A 25,008-nucleotide genomic window follows, 5' to 3' on the forward strand; every position below is an offset into this window, starting at 1 on the left:
AATGAACAAGGAAATTTATTGACTCTATTTCTTTTTCATCCAAGATAAAACTATGGCTTTTCTCCCTTAATCTGCTATTGTTGGATATTAGTTAAGACAAGATTTGGCTGTGAATGGCAGAAACCCCCAAATAATAGTGGCTTAAACGTAAGAGGAGTTAGTCTTTCTCCCATACAATCTGGAGAATGCAATTCAGGGGTGGTTTGGCAACTGTGCCCCAGGAAGTCCTCAACTTTCCAAGCTTCTTCACAGGAAAAAGACTACAGAAAATTATTCATTTTTCATGTGTAATGAATAAGTATTATGTGGGGAAATATTTTGAAACCATATAAACATTCCATTCCTCATCAAATCCTCCCTCACTCCTCCTCCTTCCCTCCCTCCCTGACAGTTTGGATTCATGGTCTCTTATTTTATTCAGTGAGTTATAATCTGTTACTGTCACTATTTATTTTGATGCACAAATCGTTCCAGATTTGACCAGAGACTTCTGTGTCCTTCTTATATACCCCACCATTGTTTGAGCACTTCCTTACTTCCCTAAGAATCATGGTGACTTCTGGTATCTGTTGTCCAAATTACGCCATTTCCTTCTTCGCTGTCAGCTCACGTCTCTTAAGCCTGCCAGCGTGCCCTCCTCCAGTGTGCTTCCTCTGGATTTACTGTTTAACCGGAGGAGCCAAATCACTAGGATCGATAAGAGCATGTGGAAATGAAAATCACTGTGTTCATTTTTGTTCAGCCTACACCACACTTCAGTTGCTCTGCCTGTGACCATGACCTGGATCAGGTAGAGGTTCTCAGGCCTGTGGCAATGCCAGATCCCCAGCTTAGGGAGAGGCCGGGTGTTCTCTGCTCTGGGTCTCCCTGCCACAACACCCTACCTATGGGCCAGGTGCTGGCCCTCTTCCTCATCCCTTCCGGCTCCTCTCCCGTTTGGGGCTTTCTCTCAACTTTTCGCCAAGTTTCTTTCTCCTTTCACTATCTTTGTTGCCTGTAATCTAAGCCTGGTTCTGCTACTGATTTGCTGGGCCTCAGTTTTCTCATCTGTAAAATGGGAGAGGGTTGATGGTGGTAGAGTCCAAAGCCCCTGCTGGCTCTGCGCACTCCTAGCTCCTGACTCTGGCACCGGCCTTTTATTTGCCCCTCTCTTGTGCTCCTTGTCTGCCATATCATATACTCTTCCCCTCTGCCTCTGATTCTCTTTAGTCTCCCTCCTTCCTCTTTTTTTTAACCTTTCAAATCCGCTTTTATTTTCTTTTTTCCTCCTCACACACAGAACTTCTCCCCACACATTTCTTGCAGCTATAAAGTCACTTCATGTCGGTCAGGTACCATTTTACCCCTAAAACTCGGTTGGCATCAATATATGACAGTTAACCAGTGTTAAATCTATAAAATATTTACATGGCACAGCACATTAAGCTTTAGACACTTGGCAATTAAACCACATAAAAAAAATAGGACAAGACCCACATGTTCAGAATCAGGTGTTCACAGTCCCCGTCTGACGACTGTACAATGGTTCCAAAGGCAGCAGAGGCAACAGGCAGTTACTTCAGAGGACACCGAACACTACGACCGGGAAGCACATTACAATGTTACCGCAGCGTCATGTACCACCCCACCTCTCTCAGGTGGTCTCCTAATTCTAGAATGTCAGGTCCGGCTGATGCAAAATAAAGACAGACAACACAACATTTACTCTGTGGACATATTCTAACTCCTACTATGCACGCATTGTGATTTTGAAAGCAACTCGTCCTAAAAATTTGTCACAGTCATCATTGTTTTTCAGGTTTTTTGATCCAACAATCTTGCACTCGACTGTTACTTCTTTTGGGGTTCTGCTAGCAGTATAGTTGAGCTGGACAGCAACTAATGGCTGTAGATAACTCTCATGCAGTTTTTTCCCATAATATGGTAAACATTTTAAGTCTATGTTTCCCTCAGGAGGATAAGCTAGTAGAGTTGTGTTTTCACCCTTAGAATTACCAGTGCATTTTATCGCTGGTTTTCCTTGAGGCTTTAATCCAATTATTCTGTTCATTTTCACAAGAATACAAGGGTGTCCTTGGGAGTAGCCGAAGTCAGGATCATTCTCCCCACTGCATGCTTCAAGTAAGGTAAGAGGAAACTGACATGCTTCATAAACTGGGCCCTTCTGTTCAAAGAGGACTCCATCATCATGGCAGTTTTTGAGATTCTTCTGTGCTTCCGAAGCATATGGCTTTAGAAACTTCTTAAGGTCTTCAATATACCCTTTATAGGACTCTGGTTCAGACACACTAAATGAATATTCCAATGCTGTCACTGATTTTGGAAAAACCGTAAGTCCTGAACTAGAAATCTGGTCTCGATATTTTGGAACTTCATCATTCAGAGTCTGAAGCATAGCCCACATTGTGAATGTGAAGAGTGCAGCCAGGAACCCATAAAAAACTAGGTAGAAGAGCAAGATCAAACCCCTGCTCTTGGCGGTGTGCCCCAGGAACTCTCCGGTGGTCGGGTTGTAGATGAAGAGCTTCCACTCGGCCAGGCTCTGGTTGAAGGACTTCTTGTCTTTCTTCGTCATGGTGTGCGCGCCCGAGGGTGAGGGGAGCGGCTGGCTGCCACGGGGGTGGAGGCGGTGAGGAGCGTGGAGGGGCGTCCCTGGCTCCAGCAGCGCAGCCTGGCGACGGTGGCAGAAGGTGGAACGGCAAGGACACCTCCTCACTGCCACGGGCACTCGAACCGCTCCTTCCTCTTTCTATGACTTTATTTCCCTTTCTGAACATCTACTTCCTATCTTAACTTTTCTTTCTGGAACCTATTTCTCTCTTTCTCCCTTTCTTTGTTTCCATTGCTTCCGACTCTACAGTCTCTGTCTCTCTCTGTCCTCCCTGGTTTTCTACTTCTTCCCCATCTATGAGAAATTTGTTCTGAATTCTGTCTCCTTCTTATCCCATTACTACTTGACAACCGCTCCTGGATTCCTTGCCCAACGTTGCTTTCTCAGCCTATTCCTGAGTCAATGTTTCTGGGTCCCCACCCTTTCCTAGTCCTGCCCAGAGTCCACTTTCTCATTCGTGCCCGGGCCTGGGGCTGGGAGCTGGGAGCCCCTACCAGAGCCAGGTTCCTCCCTGTAATGGAAACAGCAGCTGCGAGACTGGCTCCAGGAGGCATGCTGGGTCCAGTTGGCTGCCTCTGTCTCAAAGAAGCTCAGAAGATCAGACGCAGCTCTCACTCAGATGCGGTATCCCATTCTGCCAAAGCCCAACCCAGGGAGCGGGCACCAGCTGCACAAGCAACCTCATCCCATGTTTGCATGCACCCGTGCCTGTACACACACACACACGCACACGCACGCACACACACATACACACATACACACACAGAGCCAGGCTGTGAGCACTGGCAATCACCTGTCATTGGGAAATGCTGCTGGCACTCAGGTTCATCTAAAAACTGCTTCCTCTCTTTGGAGGCTACTCTGGCCTTAATTGCCAGTTTCCAGCCTTTGGAATGTTCTCCACGTGGACTTGGATCAAGACTCAGTAGGAAGAGAGAATTCTGACCCATCCGTGGATTAGGATCTGGCTTCGTTTCCATCAAACCCACAGGTTCTGCACCTTGCAGTCTGGCCCTATGCTTTGCAGAATCTAGATTTAACATTCATTTACTGGGCAACTCCCTGCCAGTGCCAGGAGCACCTGTCACCCCACACACACCTCACAGCAACCCTGGAGGCTGGCACAACGGTCCTCCATTCCACAGTAAAAAGACAGGCTCCCAAGGTCACAGGCCAGTCAGTCAGAGGCAGAATTTACAACCCACACACATCTGACCTGCCCACATTGTCCGTTACCCACCGTGAAAACTCAATAGTGGCCATTTGACAGTGGGAGGAGACGCTGAGCGAGCCTGTGGGAGCTGACCATTGGCAGCCGGCTCAAGTCCTGGAGAAGGAACAGGAGAACTGAATGTGGTCGGGTCTGATATCCCAGTGGGGGCCAGGCTACAGTCATATTTCTGACGAAAGGCTCGGATCTGCATATCAGGGGTGAGGGGGTGTGGCACTCAGGGTCAGAGGGCAGGCCCCATTACAGGTATTACACCCTTAAAGGAAGCCAGAAGGCCTCAGATGTCAGAGCGAGGAGTGGCAGTGTCTGTTTGGAGATGCCCAGCTGGTGGTCTGATGGTATAGGAAGGAGCAGCCTTCTGCTTGACTCACTGCCCAGACCCCTTGACATCGAGTCAGAGTGGGCGCTTCAGGCCTCCAGGGCCTAGTGTTGGCTCTGTGCACGTGGTCCTGCTCCCTGCCCCGAGTTAGTTCTACAGACACTGTGCCGGGCCTGCCCTGCCTGGGGCCCTGGGGGCATGGACAATACTTCGACAGTGCTTCGGGCTGCAAACTCCCAGGCCCATGCCCTCCAGGGTGCTGACCAGGACCTGCCTGACAAGCCTGGCTCACTTCCTCATCATGCTGCTGCTCAAGGTTTCCTAGATGCTCCCATGTACTCCTGTATCTGTCAGCTGGTGGGTCTCGCCAGCTGCCCAGTGTGGCTTCTCTCTGCTCCGTCATTTTGCTGAGAGTGGGATGAAACGGCAGGCCAGCTCATCAGCCACACACGCTTGAGGAAGGGAGGGGCTGAGGTTCACCAGACCACGGAATCCATTCCAAAGCGAGTTGTTCCCACCGCCTTTTGTGCCGCCACCTTCCACTGGGTTGCAACCTTCTCCTTCCCTCCCTGGGCTACAGCCGGGGCCTTGGCCTAGTCGCCTGTCTTCCTGGGAACTAGCAACAGAGCGACATAGAGTAGGGGGATCAGAAACTGTTGAAGTCACAGATGAATGAAGAGGCGAATGTCAACAAACTGGACTAATGAATGGGAGGTGCCCAGAGTAAGTTTATTAGAATGAGTGCCCAGATGCTGCTCGAGCTGGGACAGGGGAGTGGGCATGTGCTGCTGGTGGAAGAGCAGACCCTGCAGGTGCCACTCCACACTGTGCCCAGCACTGGGGGCTGCTGAAGCCCAAAGGTAGCCTTGGGCCCTGGCAGCCCACGCTTGGGCCTGGGCTTGCTCGACCTGCATTAGCCTGCAGCTCCGTGGCAGGTCCCAGTCACCACCTTCTGAGTGGAAAAAGAGTAAACCTCTTTGGTCCTCTCCCATTCTCGAGGCCTGGCCCGCGCACGCCACCTTCTGAAATAGGGACACTGTGGTGTGGACAAGCTTCCTCCTCAGGCTCAAGGCCACAGCCCAGGCCAGGGGGCCAGCTTTCCATGTGAGGCCCACTGGCTCCTTTGTGTTCTGGGCCGGACACTCCCGCAGCCCAGCAAGGCCACTTGCTCCAGAAAACGTTGGTTTTCTGTTGTTTTTTGTTTGTTTGTTTGTTTGCTTGTTTTTTTTTTAAAGTGTGTGGAACTGGGCTTAGCTTTCTGCAGGCTGCTGCCTGCCCACAAGCTCATTCCGAGGCCGTTTTATCAGACCTGGTCCCTGTGATGAATCCCTGGCAGAGATCAGGAATGACAGTAGCACATGACATGAACGCAGCAGGAAAAGCGCAGCCTCCTGAAACACTTCGTTCAGACGGCAAATTCACACCTAGTGGCCGGAGGAGGTGAACATCAAGTTCCACCTTAAAAATGTTAATTTCCCACATGAAGAAGGGGCACTTGCAGCTCCTGGGTGGGCTGTGAGGTGGGTATTTGGTATCCACCCAAGGTGGCAGGATGAGCTCACTGAATTCTGTCTCCAAGAACCTTCCCCGCCGCTGAGCAGCTGCCCCCACAGAACTCCCACACTGGCCCAGACCTGCCTTCATTCCCCAGAACCACTTGTATCCTAACTGTCTATTCACCTAGAAACCCCATTAGGGACTTTAGAGGCCCCTTTACTTCCCACCTTGTACTTGAAAGTCATCCAAACCCATCTGAGCCATGAATGCCTCACCTGTGAGTGTTGAGGGCCTCTCCTTTAATCCTCGTGACAAGACCAGGAGGTATACTTATTTCTCCATTTTACAAAAGGGAACAGGGATCTGGGCTATGAAGTACCCTCCCCGAGGCTCCCCTGTTCCTGGAGGCAGGGTAGCTGGGTCTGTCTCTAAGCCTGTGCTTCTCCCCTCTCCCCCTGCTCCTCACAGACTCTGACCCGGTCCTCTGTGTCTTTGATTCTTTCACTCACCAGAGCTGCCAACAAGCTACAGCCAGGCCCGGTGCTGGCTGCAGGTGCGCCCTCCTGCAGGCAGCTTTCTACTGCCAAGAAACTCTATTCTAGGCCAATTATTGGGGCCTTGGTGCCCTCTGCTGGATAAAGACTTCTTCTGGCTCCGTGCACACCTGTGCTTCTACCAGGACCTTCTCTGTGGAGGCGAACGCCAGACCATGGCCCCCTCAGACACAGAAGCATGTCTGATTGCAGGGATGGGGCTCCGGGACAAGTTGGTTAAAGGCTAGGTTTGGTCAGATGAGCCCTGGCAAGAGCTGGACCTGAAAGGCCATGGCTACTGGGTGGATGGCAGGATAGAGTGAGTGGGGCTCCAGCGGGGGGTGTCAGCCCTGGATGGACCCCTGTGAGTCGAGTCTGCTGAGGTCTCCAGGTGCCAACGTGGGAGACGCCAAGCCAGGAAGATGGACAGACTTCAGAAGTAGGGTGTCTTCCAGGTGAAGGGACTTGAGCCCCGGTTTGACCCTAGGCCTGCCTGTCAGCTGCATGGGTTGACCCTGACCCTTTCCCTCCAGGCACACAGCCAACGTCCAGATGTGCCTGACACTCTCCGGTCTGCACATTTGCTTGTGTTACCCCTTTCTCCTTAGGTGACCTCCCGAGCTGCTCCTGGGAAAACCTCCTCTTTGTCAAGGCCTAAATGGACGAAGGCTGCCTTCCCATGGACTCTCTCAGGGAAAAATTGTGCCAATGTCTTCCATTTGCCCACCAGATCCTCTCCCTGCCTTTACCCACCCCTTCTGGGCCCCAGGAGGCTGCTCTGCATAAGCGATATCACCGGGGTCCCTTGCCTCACTAAATGACATTGAAATGCCAGAATGTCCTTGGAACGCTGTGGAGGAGAGTCTGAGTCTCAGGAAAGTGGACACGTTGGAGTGCATCTGTTACATGCAATCTGCTCACAGCCCTGGAAGAAGCCGAGGACACGCCCTTCGCCAACGCATTAAGGAACACATTCATGGCGGTGGGGGTACCTCACCACCCTTGAAGGACTCTATGATGCTTGTCCTCTGTAAGCCAGAGGTGGCCGGGGGGCTGGGGAGGGGGAGTTGTAATCCAAGTTCATGATCTCCGTGTGGATAATGGGAGCCCAGATAGATGGCAGCACTTAACCGTCAGAAACAAGATGAACACAATGACCAAATAAGCCACAGATGTGGAGTGGTTCTTGGTTCTTGGGGTGTGTTAGGGATCTGTGGGGGTGGCTGACTAACCACAGGGTCTCCCGGGGAAGTGCATGGAAGCCTTCCAAGGTGCTGCTAGACACACACAGGAAGAAAACGCCTAGGTCTGCTGGGTGGAGACCTGGAGTCATCACCGTGTGGGTGCATTGCCTTAGACCCAGGTCCCAGACTGAGCAGCTCTCAGGCTCAGAGCTCTGGACTGAGCGTCATCCTGGGTCCGTTTGAGGAAAGAGTATGTCATACATCTTCCTCCAAGGGGTCCTGTGGTCATTTACCAGGTGACTGTTCTCTTGGAAAAGGGAAGCATCCAGCCCACCCAGGAGGTTACTAGGTTCTGGCTCTGTTGCTGGCGTTGATGAAGTGGGCTGCCAGGAATCCTACTGCCAACAACCTGAGGGAGTTTGGAAGTGGATCCTTCCCTACTTGAACCTCCAGATGAGGACTTATCCCGACTGGTGCCTTGATCACAGCCTGTTAGACCCTAAATAGAGGTTCCAATTAAGCTGTGCGCAGACTTCTGACCTACAGAGACTAAGATGTATGTTGTTTAAGTCGCTAAGTATTGTGGTAAGTTGTTATACAACATGGAAAACTAATGCAATGCATGATATCTTAAAATGCTAGTTAAAGTAGAAATAATCAGAATACTAAATGCTGAGGAGGATATGGTGAAATTTTTACATTTAAAAAAATATGTATTTTTGATTGATTTCAGAAAGAGGAAGAGAGAGAGATAGAAGCATCAATGATGAGAGAATCATTGATTGGCTGTCTCCTGCACCCCTCCACACTGGGGATTGAGCCTGCAACCCAGGCATGTGCCCTGACCAGGAATTGAACTGTGACCTCCTGGTTCATAGGTCAACATTCAACCACTGAGCCACGCTGGTTGGAGAAACTTGTACATTTTTAATGGGTATTAATGCTATTTTATTATGAAAGTTTTCAAACATACACAAAAGTAGGATGAATAGTACAATGAACCCAACTACAACCATGGCCTAGATTCTTTCCATACTTCATTTATCCTTCCCTCTTTTTTGTATAATAATTTCAAACAAACCCCAGACATCTTGGCATTTTCCCTTACACACATTCAAGTATGCTTACTTCAAAAAAATGTCTAATTTTTTACATAACCACCTTGCCATTATCATACCCAAAAAACTTAAAAGTAATCCATATAGCTAATGCTCAGTTCATGTTAAAATATCTCCATTATCTAAAGAATATCTTGATCCAATAGATTTTTTGGAACTTGCAATATGAAACTATATGCAACAAAAGCCTTAATAACATTTCTCTTCTTTGATTCAGTATGGCTATTTCTGAGGATTTATCCTAAGAAAAAAAATCAAAAGATTACAAAAGTATGGTATCTATTAAAAAGTTGTTTGCAATGGTGAGAAATTGCAAACAAATCAGATATGTAGGGTATTAGTCAGGGTACATTCTGGAAGACAGAGTCCTCACCAGTAGTTCAATAGTGGGAAATTAGAATGGGGAAGTGATGGCAAAGGTGTTGGGATTGGAAGCCATTCAGAGATCGGTAACAGCAGGAAGTTTCTCCCACTCCTGCTGGGGAAGGACAAAGGGACGAAGGAGGTGGTGGTACCTGATTCTAGACATTGGGGCCACATAGGAAGAGATATCTGAAGAGGCCAGAACCAGAGAGGAGACCCAGACTTTGTTGGCACATTGTCCAAGGTGCTCGTGCGCGCATGCGCACAGAGAGAGAGAGAGAGAGAGAGAGAGAGAGAGATCTCCTGGCTTCTCCCTTTTCTTGTCCTCCAATCTCCTGAGAGTGTGTCCAATTGGCTGAACCTGGCCAGAAGCCAGTGGCAGGGCATACCAGGAAGTACTAGTAAAGTTTTCAGGGTTAGCACCTGCAGGACACAGGTCCCTTCCTAACCTCCCTTTTGGGAGCCCAGTAGGGTTTGGGAAGGTCAGGGAATAATCTGAGAGAAAACAGGCACATCAACAGAGACTCTAAAATCTTTCCAGCATAAAATAAGGGCTGAAGAGAAATATCCAACAAAAATATAATTTCTAAGTTATGACACATCCACTCAATGTGTTTCTTGACCATCTACACTAATAAAAGAGAAAGATGCAAATTACTCTTACCTCTATCACGCCCACCAGCCAATCAGGAGTGAGTATGCAAATTAACACAACAAAATGGTGGGTTAATTTGCATACACAGGCACGGAGCGAAGACTGAAGACTGAAGACTGAAGGCTCCGCTGCGGCCAGAGGGCTGATGGCTTGGTTCCGCTGTCCCGGATGCCGGAGGAAAACTGGTGCTGGGCAGCCAGGGGAAGGAAGGCCTATTGCACGAATCTTCATGCAACGGGCCTCTAGTTAAATTATAATTATAAAGTTTCTGTAGAATTATGGAAAACACTTATATGGATTATAATATGACATTATTACAAGTCTTTGCTTTTTCTTTTTTATGCCACCAATCACTTTCCAACATAAAAGATAAATCTACTTACTTATCGTGTGTATTGCTTGTTGACACACACATCACTCTCTACTTCTGCTATAAAGCTAGCTCTGTATGGGGCAAAAACTTTGGGGTTTTTTGTTTTGTTGTTGATGTAGCTCAAGTGAACAGTGCCTGAAACATAGTTGGTGCTCAGTAAATATTGCTAAATGGATAAAGTGAGGTGAAGAAGGCAAAATATAACACTCACGTCACAAGGTTGTTGTAAGGGTTAAGGGAGAGGGGGTATGTATGAGCCTACCACTTGGCAAATGCTTATTGTACTTAGTGAAAGCTGATTTCACCTAAGTAGAAGAGAGCAGGTGGGGGAGGAAGGGCTGACAGTCCACTGGAGAGTGGTGTCTATCTACCCATAAGGATCCACCCTAAAAGGGAAGATAGGAAAGCCTTCATGATAATTCCCAAAGAATCAATGTGTCATGATGAGCAGAAACCTGGATCTATAATCACCCCTCCACTTACTAGCTCTGTGACCTTGGTCAAATTACCTAACCTCTCTGGGTTGTACTTTCCTTATCTATAAAGTGGGAATACAGTAATAATAATACCTGTCTCAGTGGGTTGTATAAATAGTGTTGGCACATAGTGGGTGTTCAATAATGCTGGGTTCTTTTTTAAAATTTTTTATTTTATTTTATTGTTTAAGGTATTATAAATGGTAGTACATATGTCTCTTTTTTTCCCCACTGACCTCCCCCCAGCCTCCCCTACCCCCCCGGCACTTGCCCTGTCCCCCTACCCCCAGTGTCTTGAGTCTGTTGGTTGTGCTTATATGTATGCATACAAGTCCTTCGGTTGATCTCTTACTGCCCCCCCCACAACCCTCCCCTGCCTTCCCGCTGTAGTTTGACAGTCTGTTCTATGCTTCTTTGCCTCTGTCTATTTTTGTTCAACAGTTTATAATGTTCTTTATTATCCATAAATGAGTGAGATCATGTGGTATAAGCGAAATGCTGGGTTCTTTGGTGCTGGCTCATCCTTCCTCCTGGGAGTCCCAGCCAGGTCTGGAGCTGTCCGGAGTGCTGAAGACATCTCCCCTCCCTCCTTTCCTTCCTCCCTCCTTTCCTCCCTCCCTTCTTCCCTCCCTGCCTCCCTCCTTCTTTCCCTCCCTTCCTCCCTCAGGTCCTCTCTCCTTCATTCCCTCCTTCCTTTCTGGCTTGGTTCCCCAGAGGCCTGGAGACTGAACAGATCAAATTTTCCAAGTGGCTTCTTCAGGTTCCTGAGGGGGGCAGTAAGGGAATATGAGCCATATATAAAGCCCTCAGGCAGGAGTCACTGGCAGCCTATGGCAGCAGGAATGGTGACACACAGGCTGTCGTGACAATGGGGGCTTCCAAGCCCTGAGCCTGTTTGAAGAGCTTGACATCGAGGACCCTGTTGCAGGAGCCTAAGAGCCCCAAAGAGGCAAGGAGTCAGCCCCAACAGCACAGAATGGCAGGTGGGTCTTCAGGGATCTTGTTCCGAGGAAGGCAAGAAGGGCCAGGGTGGGGGTCAGGAGGGTGACCCTTGGGTACAGAGATGGAAGGAGCCTTGACTCTGACAGGAATCCCCCATCCTCATTCCCTGGGTTCCTATCATCTTCCCTATTGCGCAGGGGTTTGGGGGGGGTGGTGTTTATCTGTTAATGTAGTTAAAGGCATCTTCATCTTTTTGGGTTATGAGAGTATGGAGTTGACTAACTCCTTGAACTTGGCTCTATGAGCCAAACAATCTGTGGTTAAAAATGCAAGTGATATCTCTCCAGGAAGGTGTGCATTAGCCCATTGTGCTGGAGGTGGGAGCACTGGCAGCCCACATACTCCTGGGAGAGGGGACATGGCCAGCCTCAGAGACCTATTTCTTGATATTTATTAACAACCCACACATCAGAGCTGAAGGATCTTTGGAGACCTAAACATTGAAGTTAAGCCCACCCAGTACAAATGGAAAAACAGAGGCATAGGAAGAAATGTGAACTCCATCCCACAAATCAGCAGCAGAGCTGCAGTTAATGCTGGCTCCTGCTCTGACTGCCCCTTCCCCTTCCCCACGCACCCCCCCCAAGCCGGCTGACCCTGCCACAGGCCTCAGCCTTCTGTGTGTCCCTACAGGCCATCAGATGCAGAATTCCCAGACACTGAGAGTTGTCAGCAGGACAGTGGGGCCAGGGGAGCCTGCTGCTGCTTTGTGGGACCTAGGGGAGGCCCTTCTTATTCCTCCTTTCCGTGCCTCAGTTTCCCCACCTTACACAGAGGACTGGGTTTAGATGGTTAGCTCTCCCAGGATATTTCAGTTTCGATGTTCGAGGTAATCAATAAAAAGAGGTGATTTTTGCCTTTGCCTGGGCCATGGCAACCTAAACCCTATTTCAGCTCAGCCCTAACTTTTGGAGAGATCTCAGTCACTGTCCCACTCAGTCATTTTGCCTCTACTCAGGGCCTCAGGGAATACAGGCAAAGCAGTGGGTCAAAAGTGCTTTGGAAAGTACAAATTGAGGGCGAGGTGGCTGTCATTAGTATCAGCCACATACGCTTACATTCCCACCCGGGAATGATTAGCTCTCTGTGAGTCCAGAACAAGCTCAGCTCCTCTCAGGGACTCGTCCTGAGGCCGGGATGCTAGGAGACCACGTGGAGCATCATGGCAGAAGAGGAGGGAGGGTGCAGAGGGCTCCTCAGAGGCTGGCGGGAGAGCAGCCGTCCTCCCAAGTCACTGAGCCCTTAGCTGGGTGAACCCTGGTATCACAGACCCGAAGGAGCCACAGTTGGCCAGCTCTGCAAACGGGCTTCTTTACAGCTGAGAGGCCGAGGCTTTGAGTGGGGCAGAGGCAGGACTGGGGCTGAAACTCAGATGCCCACCTTCCAGCCAGCTCTCTACACCGCAGTGCACCTGCCTCCCCACACAGACCCACAGATAGCGATGCCGGTGATAACTGTGCCGTTTAGCACGTACCTACTTACCTCCCTTCAGTAAGTGCTGCTCACTTACCTACTTACCGCAGCGAGTAGCCCCACTGTGCTCTCCACATTGCAGTCTTCACACACACGACCAGGTGGCTGTTCTCAGCTCCATGTTACAGATGAGGACGCTGAGGCTCAGAGACGTTAAGCGTCTTGCCTACGGTTAGGAGCTAGTGAGTGATAAAAGTAGGATGTATTCATCCAAGGCCCTTCTGATTCCTCTGCTCTGAACGTAATTTCTAAGGAGCTACTCTGCAGAGGCCATCCATCACTGTTGGCATCGGGAGGGTTTACTCTTACTCTCTCGCTCTACGCTTCCCGGGGTCAGCTAATTCCAGTTGGGCCTCCCCTGGGAAGCCCTCCCTGAGCCTCCTCAGGAGGCCCTCAGAGCCTCCCCACTGGCCCTGCCTACCGCCCGTACTGTGGTCATCTCTGGTCCTGGCTGGGACCCGCCTCCCTACCAGCCTGGCAGCTTCTGAAGGGTGAGGATGGATCTCATGCCTTCCTGGGGTGCCCACAGTGGAAGGCTGCTGGCTGCATGAACAGTGTGGGAGGACTTGGTTGAGTCCTGTGGGTGGAGAAGGGCAATGCTAGGGATGCAGGCAGAGGCCGGGCAGGAGTTGCCGAGCTGCAGGATGGCATCGAGGTCCTGGCACAGTAGGATGGAGTGGGGAGTCCCCCAGTCCAGAAGCCCTCCACTCAGTTCCCCTGTGTTTCCTCACCTGTACAGTAAGGATAGAAAGTCCTCTGTCTGCACAGGGCTGTGTGGGGGCCAGAGCGGGAACGGTGCACATGCATTGTGAGCCCTCTAGCCACAGACAGGCGACGGGGGCGCTACCTGTCCCCAGGCCCTGCTTACACTGTGGGACCCATGGGTTCCAGCAGGGTCAGGTGCTGTGCAACAGTGCTGGGCTTGAGGGTAAGAGGCAGGGGAGGCTCTGGGGCACCAGGAGAAGTTGGCCCACCTTGGAGGGCGAGTGCAGGAAGAAATAATAGCAATAGTTGGACAGAGGTAGGATTTACAGAACCTCTGAGTTCCAGGGACTGTGATAAGTGTTTCACATTATGTCCACAGTAACTCCATCAAGTAGCTTTCTTTCTTTCTTTCTTCTTTTTATTTTATTTTAATTTCTTTATTGATTAAGGTATTACATATGTGTCCTCATCCCCCCATTACCTTCCCACTCCCCCTCCCCCCACTCATTCATGCCCTCACCCACCCTGTTGTCTGTGTCCATTGGTTAGGCTTATATGCATGCATACAAGTCCTTTGGTTGATCTCTCCCCCTTCCCCCCACCCTCCCCTACCTTTCAAGTAGCTTTCATTATCCACGTTTTACCGAAGAGGAAAATGGGGCTGGAAAACTTCAGAGACTGGTGTAGGGCCACGAGGATGGGAAGCAGTGAGTGAGTCTGGCCAGCTCCAGCTCCAGAGCCCACACGCTGAGCCACCGAGCGCCAGCCCAGGTCCAGGCGTGGGCATCATGGGGGTCTCCCAACATCATGGGTCCAAATCCCTTGTTTTACTAATGAGGAGGCTGATTTTCTGGAGGGAGGGTGCCTCCAAATTATGTCGAAAGTGCTGGCAGAAAATGCTGGAGACCTTGTCGTTATCCTCTTTCCCAGGGCCGCACGGGGGCTTGTACTCTGAAGGTTGGTACTGGAGGCTGCCACCCGGGAAGACTTGCCAGGATCTGTGGGAGTCCACTTTCATCCGTCCGAGGAGAGCCCCTTCCCTGCCGCTTTTCTCTGTGGTTCTTTGGGGTGCCCTGCTGTGGGCTGGCTCCCTCCCCAATCTGGCCTGGGGGGTGGGGACGTTTACCCTGGGGGTGCTGGGTCCCTGGGACTGTGACCCCATCTTTGCCCAGGCTCTCCCCAGAGAGGCCGCCCAGCTGGCTGTGGACCGAGCCAACCAGGACTCCTCACTGATGCTGGGCTCGCGGCTGGCTTCCGTGGTCCTTCCCACGGGCTGTGACACCCCTCACGCCCTGGCCACGTTTCTGGTCCACCAGAACACCGTAGCTGCTTTTGTGGGCCCTGTCAACCCTGGTTACTGCCCAGCGGCAGCCCTGCTGGCCCACGGCTGGGGCAAGACCCTCTTCTCCTGGGCATGCGAGGCTCCTCTGGGAGGAGGTGAGCTGGTGCCCACGTTGCCGTCGGCCGCCCATGTGCTGCTGTCCGTCATGAAACACTTCGGCTGGGCTCGTGTGGCCATCGTGTCCTCCCGCCAGGACGCCTGGTCAGCGACAGCCCGGCAGGTGGCCGTGACCCTCAGGGCACACGGGTTGCCTGTGGTGCTGGTGACGTCTCTGGGACCCGGGGAGCAGGGGGCCACAGAGGTGCTGAAGCAGCTGCGTGGCCTGGACAGCCTGAAAGGTAAGTGTACGCGGTGCCTCCCTCCCGTGGGCAGCCTGGACTCCATGTGGCCGCTGATGGGGAGTTTCCTCCACATCAGACAATGGGCTGAGCACTTGACCCCGCGTTCAACCTCCCAGAAGCCCTGTGAGCTAGTCCTGCTGAGGCCTGCGCTTTGCAGCTCAGAGGAGAGAAGTAACACGCCCAAGTCACACAGCTGGCAAGGAGTTCAGCAGAGTTTGAGTTCTGATTCAAACATCAGCCGTGGAGTGGGAGCCCAGGGCTGTCTTAGCCCTTGCCTGGTGCAGAGAAGAGGATGAGAGCAAAGGAAGGGAGCCCCAGGGAGGGCGTGGGAGCCAGTCTTTGTTTCTTGGAATTAGACTCAGAATTTTCATGGATTGATTGATTGATCGCTTCCTGAATTTACGAAGCTCCTGCCGTGCTGGGTGCTGGGTTGCAGGGTGCTGAACAGGGAGGTGCTTATGACAGAGAGGTCAAGTCATCCCAAGAAGCAGAGGCCCGGGAGGATCAGAGGGGGCACGGGGCTGGGCCCTGGAGGATCGGAGGAGGCTTCTTGGAGGAGGTGACACTTGACCTGTCTTTAAGGAAGTAGTTAGCCAGGGAGATGCATGGCAGAACGGGGTATAGGGAGAGTTGTCACCTGGAAGGCAGAAGGGACCTTAGAGTTCATCTAGACTGGGGGTTTTCACACTGTGGGCCGTTTGGGTCCATAAGCTAACTTAGTGAATCAGACCAGCATTACAACAATAAGAAAGAGAATGAAATCGAAAGTGACAGAGAAGAATGAAACAGAATAGAATAAAATAAAATGGAATAAAAGTAGTGAGGGTGAGAGTGCATTGCAGACAGCAGGATGAAGTCTCGCTCTTGGAAACCTCTCAGTTTTGTGAGTGTACTCAAGTTTTATATACGCAGGTTAAGAGCACACAGTGTAAAATGTATTTGTTACCACTGGGCACAGTTTGAAAACCACGGGGACCAACCACCAAGTTCTAGATCTGGGGGCACGGAGGCCAGTTCCAGGGAGGAGGGGCGGGCTGGCAGCCCCCGAGCTCCCGTGGCTGGTAGTGACTTAGAGCAGAGAGGAGCAAGGGACCTGGCCCCGTGTTCCCGCTGCCCCTGGGGCGTGGCCTCACTTCTCTGAGCCTGGTTTTCAGGAGTGAAAGGAGAATGAGGAAACGCCTCCCAAGGAGTAGATGTATGTAAACAGTGCTTTGTAAACATTCACCCAAGCCTCACTGAGCACGGCTCTGCCCCTGACCCTGGCTCGGCTCTGGGGATCGGGGAGGAACTGGCTGGGTCCCAGCGGTTTGGAGCTGGAGTCTGGCAGGAGACAGATGTGTATTTAGACAACAGAGAAGCCCAGAGGCTGGGGGAGCTGATCTACTTGGGGGTGGGCAGGGCTTCACAGAGGAGGGGACATTAGGGCAGAGCCTGAAAATGAGAAGTTGATTGCAGGAGGGGGTGAGGGGGAAGGCATTCCAAGCAGAGGGGTCAGCTAGTGCAAAGCAATGGTGGCAGTGTGTTAACGGGACTGGGAGAATGAGCAGTTCACCTCTGTGTGGCTGGAACATGGTGGCCGTCAGTGGGGGAAAACTCATCAGACGCCCTCTCCGACACTTGGCATTCCAGCCACTGTGCTGACTTTCTGGAGCCAGGATGCAGAGTGGTTAGGGGCACATTCTCTGGACTCAGATAGCCAGGATCCCACACTTGACCCACTTCCTACCAGCTGTGTGACCTCAGGCAAGTCACTAAACCTCTCTGTGCTATAATTTCCTCATCAATGATATGTTCCTAATAAAAGTCCTTACTTCATGGGTTGTGAAGAGGAGAGAAAGAGAGCACTGCTTACAATCAATGTAGGCTTTTACCCATGAACCTCCCCGGTTTTGTGCATTAGCTCCCTCGTGTGGCCAAATATAGAACAGCTCCAACTCCAAGTAAGGGAGAGGGGAGGTTTGATGGGAAGTGGAACAGAAGCCAGGCAGAGGAAAAGGGACAAAGGAAGCCCTGGTTCTGTTTCCCTTCAGTCCTGGTGGGTCTCTCTCAGAGGATCTTTCCTACAATTCTGAGGCCACGATGGGGTGGCTCCTGCCCATGTCCACATAGCATGGCCACCCAGGGCTCACCAGAGAGAGGCTGGGCTTCAGGCTCTGACTTCCTTCCACATGACAGGGGTCCCCAGGCCCCAGCAAGGAGGCCATCGACCTTCCTTGGTGGCTCCATGCTCCTGGATTCTTTGGAGAAAGGGATTGCAACAGGAACCTGGGACCATTCCTTAACCTTTTTGAGCCTTGGTTTCCTATCTGAAAGTAGAGATAATGATAAACATACTTCTTAGTACTGTTGTAATATCAAAGGACTAAATGTTTGCAAAAGTACTTTAGGCTAACACAGAGAAAGCTGTCAGTATACGTTAGCAATTGTCAGAGACAGCAGGGCACAGGGAGGGTGGGAAGTGGGTCATGATGATTGGGTGTGCAGGCTAGAAGGGAGCTATTCTCAGGTGAGATTGGGTGGTCCTGGATGTTATGGTTACAGAGGGAGCAGATAGAAGGGATATTTCTCCTTTCCCCAGACTGATGGAGAAGTGGGGGGGGGGGGGGGGAGGGCGGGGCGGTGCTTGGCAGAGGGTGGGGGTGGACCTAAGAGCTCTGGGCCACTGACTTCTGGGCTTTAAGGAAGGCATGTAAAAGTGAGCCTGCCACGTCTGCCTCCAGTCGTGGTGCTGTGCATGCACTCGGCGCTCCTGGGAGGCTCTGAACAGATGGCCCTTCTGAGACAAGCGTGGGCCCAGGGCCTGGCAGACGGGAGGCTGGTCTTCCTGCCCTACGACACCATGCTCTTCGCCTTGCCCTACCGAAACCGCTCCTACCCAGCGCTTGGCCAGGGTGGGCCCCTTCGGGAGGTCTATGATGCAGTGCTCAGCGTCACCCTGGAGTCTGGCCCCGTGGACAAGGTCATCAAAGCTGCCCAGGCCAGTGAAGAAGGAGCCGCCCACCTGGATCCACAGCAGGTAGGTCAGTGCAGACCCTCACCGGATTCAGAGCACGGGGCTGGGGGCAGTTGTGCACGCACTCCTCCCCATGCAGGCCTTCCTGGCTTTGGCCAGCTGCCCACCTGGCCTGTCAGTCCCACCTCCTCTGTGGGCACAGGACCCATCCCTTATTTGACAAAGGGTCTTTCTCTGGTCCCTGGAATACTCTCTTCCTTTCATAGTGTGTGTGTGTGTGTGTGTGTGTGTGTGTGTGTGTGTGTGTGTCCTTTCTCATATTATTCACTCTTTTGGCCTGCTGGCTCAGTTCTCCTCTTGAGTCTCTTTTGCTTCTATTTTTTAAATCTCTGACTCAATTCCTCTATTTGTCATTTCTGGCCCAGCTGCTCTTTCTCTTGCAGACGTTCTTCCTCTCCTTTCTCTGTATCTCTCTAGCAAATTGTGCCGATGAGAAGGAGAGAGTGCTGGCAGTGTTGGAGAGTGGGAAGGTTTTCTGGAGTCACCATGGTGAATCTGAGGAGTATTGGGTGGGGGATGTGGCTGTGGCTCGGCTTGGGCTCATAAGACTCAGGTGGCTCTGCTTTTTGATATAAGAAGACAGTGGTGTCTAGAGGTGTTGACAGAGATTCGGATGCTGATGAAGGGTCATTAAACCAGTGATTCATCTGACAAATGTGAAGTGAGTCCTTCTCATGTGCCACTGTGCCAGGTGGCAGGGACACAATGATGGACAAGACGCTTTCAAGCAGCTTCCATTCTGTTGGTGTGAGATAGACAATAACCGAGCAACCTGATGACAAAATTTTATAGTGATAATGTTGCCAATAAGATAAAACAGGGTAAAGTGACAGAGAGTGGCTGGCATGGATAGTGGGCAACAAGAGATAGGATGGGCAGGGAAGCCCGCTGAGAAGGTGGCACTTGAGCTGAGTGCTGAGTGATAAGGAGGCAGCCAGGTGAAGCTCTGGATGAAGAGCAGCCAGGTAGGGGAAAACAGCAAGTGCAAAGGCCCCAGGGCAGCATGCGCTTCAAAGCCAGAGGAGCAGGTAGAAGGAGTGGCTGGACTGTCCTGAGTGATGGGGAGAGGGATCCGAGATGAGCTTGGGTCTCATCATGAGGGTCATTCTAGGCCAGGGTTAGGAGCCTGAACTTAACAAAGAAAAACCATCAGTGGGCTTTAAGTAAGGAATTATTTTATTTGTCTTTTTAAAAATCACTTTGACTGCTTTATGGGAAATGGCCGGAAGAGGGCTAAAAAGCAAGGAGGCCCTTGGGAAGCTCCTGTGTGGTCCAGGTGAGCAGTGAGGGTAACACAGACCTAGGTGGCAGTCAGTTGAGTTCGGAATAAAGTCTGAAATAAAGCCAAAAAGATGTGATGATGAACTGGAAGTGAGAAAGAGAGGAGTCGGGAATCAAGCTGAGGTTTGAGACACCAGGCAGGTGGCAGTTCCATTTCCTAAAACAAGTCGGGGGGCGGGGGCAGGGGACGGGTTTGGTGTGGTGGAACCAGGCGGGACCTTGCAGGGCCAGGAGTTTTGTTTGGGGCTTATTAGGTAGATCTGAGATGCCTGTGAGACGCCAGAGCTATGGTGTTGGTGGCCATGATGGTGGCAGTAATGGGGATTGTGAGGCTGCTGAGTGGGGACTGAGGTGATGGTGGGATCAAAAAGAGAAGTATGTTGGGGGGTGATGGTTAGGGGGTGATAATCTTAGCGATGGCTGCTGGCAGGAGGGCCAGGGCTCAGACATTTCTGGGAGCCTGTGCCAGGGGTAATGGGGTTGAGGGACCTTCTCTTCCACAGGTGTCCCCGCTCTTTGGGACCATCTATGATGCTGTGGTCCTGCTGGCCCATGCCCTGAACCACTCTGGGAGCCATGGGGCAGGGCCCTCGGGCCACCTAGGGGCCCACACAGGGGCTCTGGATGTGGCTGGCTTTAGCCAGAGGATCCGGACAGATGAGAAGGGCAGGAGGCTGGCTCAGTACGTCATTTTGGACACAGATGGTCAGGAGAGCCAGTTGGTCCCCACCCACATCCTGGACACAGGCACGTGGCAGGTGCAGCCCCTGGGCAGGGCCATCCACTTTCCAGGAGGGGCCCCTCCGGCACGTGACTCCAGCTGCTGGTTTGACCCCAATGCACTCTGCGTCAGAGGTAATTCACCCATCCATCCATCCGTCCGTCCGTCCGTCCGTCCGTCCGTCACTCATTAAGGCTCTCCATGTGGACAGTCAAGTCAGTCCCACGAGGTGCAGGAACAGGTACAAAGAAGAGACTTGGCACTCTGTTGAGAAGATTGAACCACCAGTTGTGAGGTGCAGGGAAGGTTAGCAAGGCCTCCGCTCTGCTGAGTAGGGCTAAAACACTCCCAGAGCACGTGGTCCCAGGCAGCTGCTTCTCATTCGACTCCTGACATCAAAGCTCGAGATTTGGATTCAGTGTAAGGAGGACTCTTCTGACAGTCAAAGTGAATGACAATGGCACTGACCGCCAGAACAAGTAGTGAGTGGCCCATTGTGAAGGGCATGTAAGAAGTAGGATAACAATGGACAGGGATACACAGTTTTAATCCAGCACCTGCCGTGTCCAGGCCCTGTGTTAGCAGCCAGGGACGTTGAGATGACTGAGACACAGGCTCTGCTGTCCAGCTGCTCTCAGTCTAGTGAAAAGAGACCTGAATCTGGCAGACAAAAGGCCATAGTGTGATCAGGACTATGATGGGGTCTGAGCAGGGTCCTCCTGGCCAAGGCAGGGAGCCTGAGATGAGAACCCAGACAGCAATACTGGAATCAATATCTGTGTGTGATGATCTGGCCACAGATAGGAATTTCCTAATTGGGGGCCATTCTGAACCTCACCCCTGGGAGGGGGTGGGCAGAGGTTGGTGTCCCCATTTCCCAGAGGGGGCCAAGAAGCAGGTGCGGGAGCTGAGTGGGGGGCTGTACTCCTTGTGCGGTTGTTATTGTTAGGACTCACGTCTGCCCTCACCTCCCCCAGGTACGCAGCCCCCAGGCAGCTTCCTCACTCTGGCCCTGGCCTGTGTCGTGGTGCTAGCGGGTGGGGCCCTCACTTGCCTCATCAGGTGAGACTGTGTGCCTGAGCCAGCATGCCCCTCTGCGCCCCTAGCCCCTCAGGGCCTCTCTCCTGCGGGCAGAGCCCTGGCAATCTGCAGGGGCTTTCCCATCGTCTGTTCCCAGGACCTCAGGATGGTCCTGCACTCCTGTCCATCCTAGAGCCTCTGTCAGACTCTGTGAGGCCGGGGTATCTCCTGAGGAGGCCCGTGGGAGACTTGGGGAAGAAGCCTGGGCCTCACATGAGACCCCATCCTCCTCGAGTTTCAGCCAAGCATCTGTGCAGTGGGCTTGGCCAGGACGACCTTCAGCTTTGTAAACAGTTCTATCTGGGTCTCAAGATGTCTGTTCCCTGAGCCTCAGCCACACCCAGGAAGGAGCAGCCCTCCTCTCCCAGGCCTCACCCCAGGCTCTGGCTGCCCCTGAGGCCTCCAGGCAACATGGGAACACTGAGGCTGAGACCAGCAGGCACATCAGGCTGGGAGTCCAGCTCTGAGCCGGGCTGAGGGCCTCTGAGGTGGGCACTGCTTGGTGGGACTGCTGGGGAGGCAGGAAAAGAAATGGAGAGAGGATAGGTGAGGGCTCTGGGTCAGAGGCAGGTCAAAGGGGCCAGATTGACATTTGTGCCAGCCCCTCTGCCCTGCATTTTCTCTCCCTTCCAGACTGGGCGTCCGGCAGCTGCAGCTGGTGTGGGGGCCTCACCGGATCCTGCTGACAGCCCAGGAGCTCGCCTTCATCCATCCACCACTGAGCGGTCGGGTGGGTGGGCCAGGAGCTGGGCTGGGTGTGCAAGCAGGGGACTGAGGCCCTGTCTAAGCTTTTGACCGTGCCTGCCCCCTCCAGAGGCTGCATACCGATAGGGATAGTGCGAGTGAATCAAGAAGTGCGGCAGATGGTGGGAGCCTGAGGTCGGTGGCCCAGGGGTCAGCAAGGAGCCCCCAGGAGCCTACCAATGTGGCCCTGTACCAGGTGGGAGCCTCTGCCTCTGCCCCTGCCCTGGAGTCCCTGGGTCACACTCCAGGGTTTGGGGTGTCTGAGGCCCTGCAGAGTAAAACTGACCTTGGGGCCAGGAGCTAACGCCTTGATAGCCACCATCTTGTCCGCCTTGCATGGGGTGGGCATCAGAATTGAAACGTGAAGCTCAGAGATCGGAAGTCACCTGCCCAAGGTCACAGAACTTGAAAGTGGTGGAGTTAGGACGGGAACTTGAGTCTGTCCGCCAAGCCGGGCCCCTGGCTCTTTCCCAGGGCCACAGCCCAAGTCCAACTTTTGTGTCCCCTGGCCTCGGAGCACACAGAGAGAACTCATTTATGGGGAAAAGCTGAGGCTGAGAGAGGCTGAGGGTCCGCCCGGGGTCACACAGCTGGGAATCGGCAGCAGCTGAACTCTTGTTCCTCCTTGAGCAGGGGGAGTGGGTGCGGCTGAAGATGTTGGAAGCTGGCATGGCCCCAGAGCTGCGGCCCAGCTGCCTCCGCCTCCTGAGACAGGTAGGGCTGCAGAGGGCCTGGAGGGTGGGCTGGGGCGGGGTGCCGTCAGGAGGCCCTGTTGGTCTGGATTGGTCCCTACTCAATGTGGCAGCTTCTCGCCTTAGAAAGGAAGTCCTCCTATTAGCACAATCGCCACCATCTGGCCACCACGTCCATCACAGTTATACACCCTCACTGTCATCATTACACACCAACATCCCAAAGTCATGTCACCACCTTAATGTGATCGTCACCATGACCACCAGAGCCACATTCCCATCAGTATCACCACCTGTGTGTATTCAGCACCATCCAAGGGCCTCATCCTGCACCTGCTGTCCCTCCACCCACCCACCCATTTATTCACTATTTATTGAGCACCCACTCTGCCAAGCTGTGTTCTGGGTTTGGAGGATACAGCCATGGAGAAGAGACAGGATCCCTTCCAGTCACTTATCATCACTAATCATATAAGTCCCTTCACCCCTGAGATTATCACCATCCTGAGAGGCTGGGGGATGGAGGAGGAGCCCAGGATCTGAGTTGGGAAGATCCCAGGTGGAATCCTGCCCTCACAGGACACTTAGCTTTCTTGTTGAATGGAGCTAATAAAACCACCCCAGGGGAACTCTGAAGATGGGAGAGAATTTATGAAAAAACCTAGCCATGTCCTGCCAAGTGGTACAGCTTTGATAAATTATGGATTTTATTATTATTCCCAACATCTGAAATTAGGTTTGTAGAGACTAAGTGGCTGGAGGTTAGGCATTTCAGTGGGCATCTTGTAACCAATGTACATAGATGTTTCCTAGAAGAAAAGGCTCGATTGTGGTCAAATGAGTTTGGAAATTGCTTGGGTTAGCGATAGGACTTCTCAGGATTTTTAACATGCTGTTCTTGCTATCTTTGCCTGGGGAACAATTTAGCCCCAAATTTACTGGCTTAAAGCAACAACTAAAATAATCCCCCAGATTATTTTATAATATCTTACAATTTTGTGGGTAGGAAATTTGGGCAGGGCTTGGCTAAACAATTTTCCTAGGGCCTCTCCATATGGTCTCTCTTGCATGGTGACTCTGGGTAGAGGACTTCTTGTGGTCATTCGGGGCTCCAACAGACAGGAAATAGAAGCTGTCAGTCTTCTAAGACAGTGGTTGGCAAACTCATTAGTCAACAGAGCCAAATATCAACAGTACAACGATTGAAATTTCTTTTGAGAGACAAATTTTTTAAACTTAAACTTCTTCTAATGCCACTTCTTCAAAATAGACTCGCTCAGGCCGTGGTATTTTGTGGAAGAACCACACTCAAGGGGCCAAAGAGCTGCATGTGGCTCGCAAGCCGCAGTTTGCCGACCACTGTTCTAAGACCCAGACCTGAAACTCTCCGGACCATTTCCACCATGTCCTATTGGTCACAGTGTCACAGAGCCCACTCATACTCAAGGGAAGGGCACAGAGGCCCCACCTTTGATGGTAGGGGTGTCAAAGAATCTGAGGCCATTCTTACCTCCCCACATCTATAATAATCCTATCTAATAAAAGAGTAATATGAAAATTGACCGTGCCTCCGTTACACCCACAAGCCATGCCCACCAGCCAATCAGGAGCGAGTATGCAAATTAACCCAACCAAGATGGCTGCAGCCACGGAGCGAGCAGGAGGCTTGGGTTTCCCCGGCAATGGAGGAAGCTAAGCTTTCCGCACACCCTGGCCAGCCCTGGACTCCACTCAAGGCTACAAAGTTTCAATTATAGAAGATAAACAAATCCCAACAAAAATGGTTGCATCCACAGAGCGAGCAGGAGGCTTGGCTCTGCTCAAGGCTACGAAGTTTCAATTATAGAAGATAAATAAATCCCAGATACTAGGGCCTCCGCTTGGGTCGCCAGGGGGCGTGGCCAGCCTGCAAACCACCACAGGCCCCTCGCCCAGGCCACCCCACACCCCAAGGGAACCCCCACCCTGATCCTGGACACCCTTCAGGGCAAACCAGCTGGCCCTCACTCGTGCACCAGGCCTCTATCCTTCTATCTAATAAAAGAGTAATATGCAAATTGACAATCACTCCAAGACACAAGATGGCTGCCCCCATGTGGACACAAGATGGCCACCACAAGATGGCCAGCAGGGGAGGGCAGTTGGGGGGGACCCAGGCCTGCAAGGGAGGACAGTTGTGGGCAATCAGGCCAGTAGGGGAGGGCAGTTGGGAGGGACCAGGCCTGCAGGGGAGGACAGTTAGGGGTGACCAGGC

At 52.1% G+C, this 25,008-nt stretch overlaps 2 protein-coding genes across 2 annotated transcripts in view; one reads left to right on the forward strand and one right to left on the reverse strand.

Moving 5' to 3' along the window:
* Positions 1–1,509: 1,509 nt before the first annotated feature.
* Positions 1,510–2,575, reverse strand: LOC308233302 (sodium/potassium-transporting ATPase subunit beta-3-like; the record flags this gene model as incomplete). The annotated part of the gene is made up of 1 exon (XM_080640224.1): positions 1,510–2,575. One exon carries the CDS (start codon positions 2,573–2,575, stop codon positions 1,730–1,732), a length of 846 nt encoding a protein of 281 aa, XP_080496350.1. The 3' UTR covers positions 1,510–1,729.
* Positions 2,576–14,237: 11,662 nt separating this feature from the next.
* Positions 14,238–25,008, forward strand: part of LOC308233636 (guanylate cyclase D-like) — a gene marked incomplete at its 5' end in the record, with an annotated part of 31,205 nt that continues 20,434 nt past the window's right edge. The window contains 8 exons of the mRNA XM_080640621.1: positions 14,238–14,247; positions 14,471–15,220; positions 17,944–18,239; positions 20,021–20,372; positions 21,216–21,300; positions 21,952–22,048; positions 22,133–22,258; positions 22,696–22,776. Coding sequence (XP_080496747.1) covers positions 14,238–14,247; positions 14,471–15,220; positions 17,944–18,239; positions 20,021–20,372; positions 21,216–21,300; positions 21,952–22,048; positions 22,133–22,258; positions 22,696–22,776 — 1,797 coding nt within the window. The remainder of the gene's footprint in view (positions 14,248–14,470; positions 15,221–17,943; positions 18,240–20,020; positions 20,373–21,215; positions 21,301–21,951; positions 22,049–22,132; positions 22,259–22,695; positions 22,777–25,008) is intronic.

Source organism: Plecotus auritus, assembly GCF_963455305.1.
Source record: "Plecotus auritus genome assembly, chromosome: 9".
Taxonomy (NCBI): Eukaryota; Metazoa; Chordata; class Mammalia; order Chiroptera; family Vespertilionidae; genus Plecotus; species Plecotus auritus.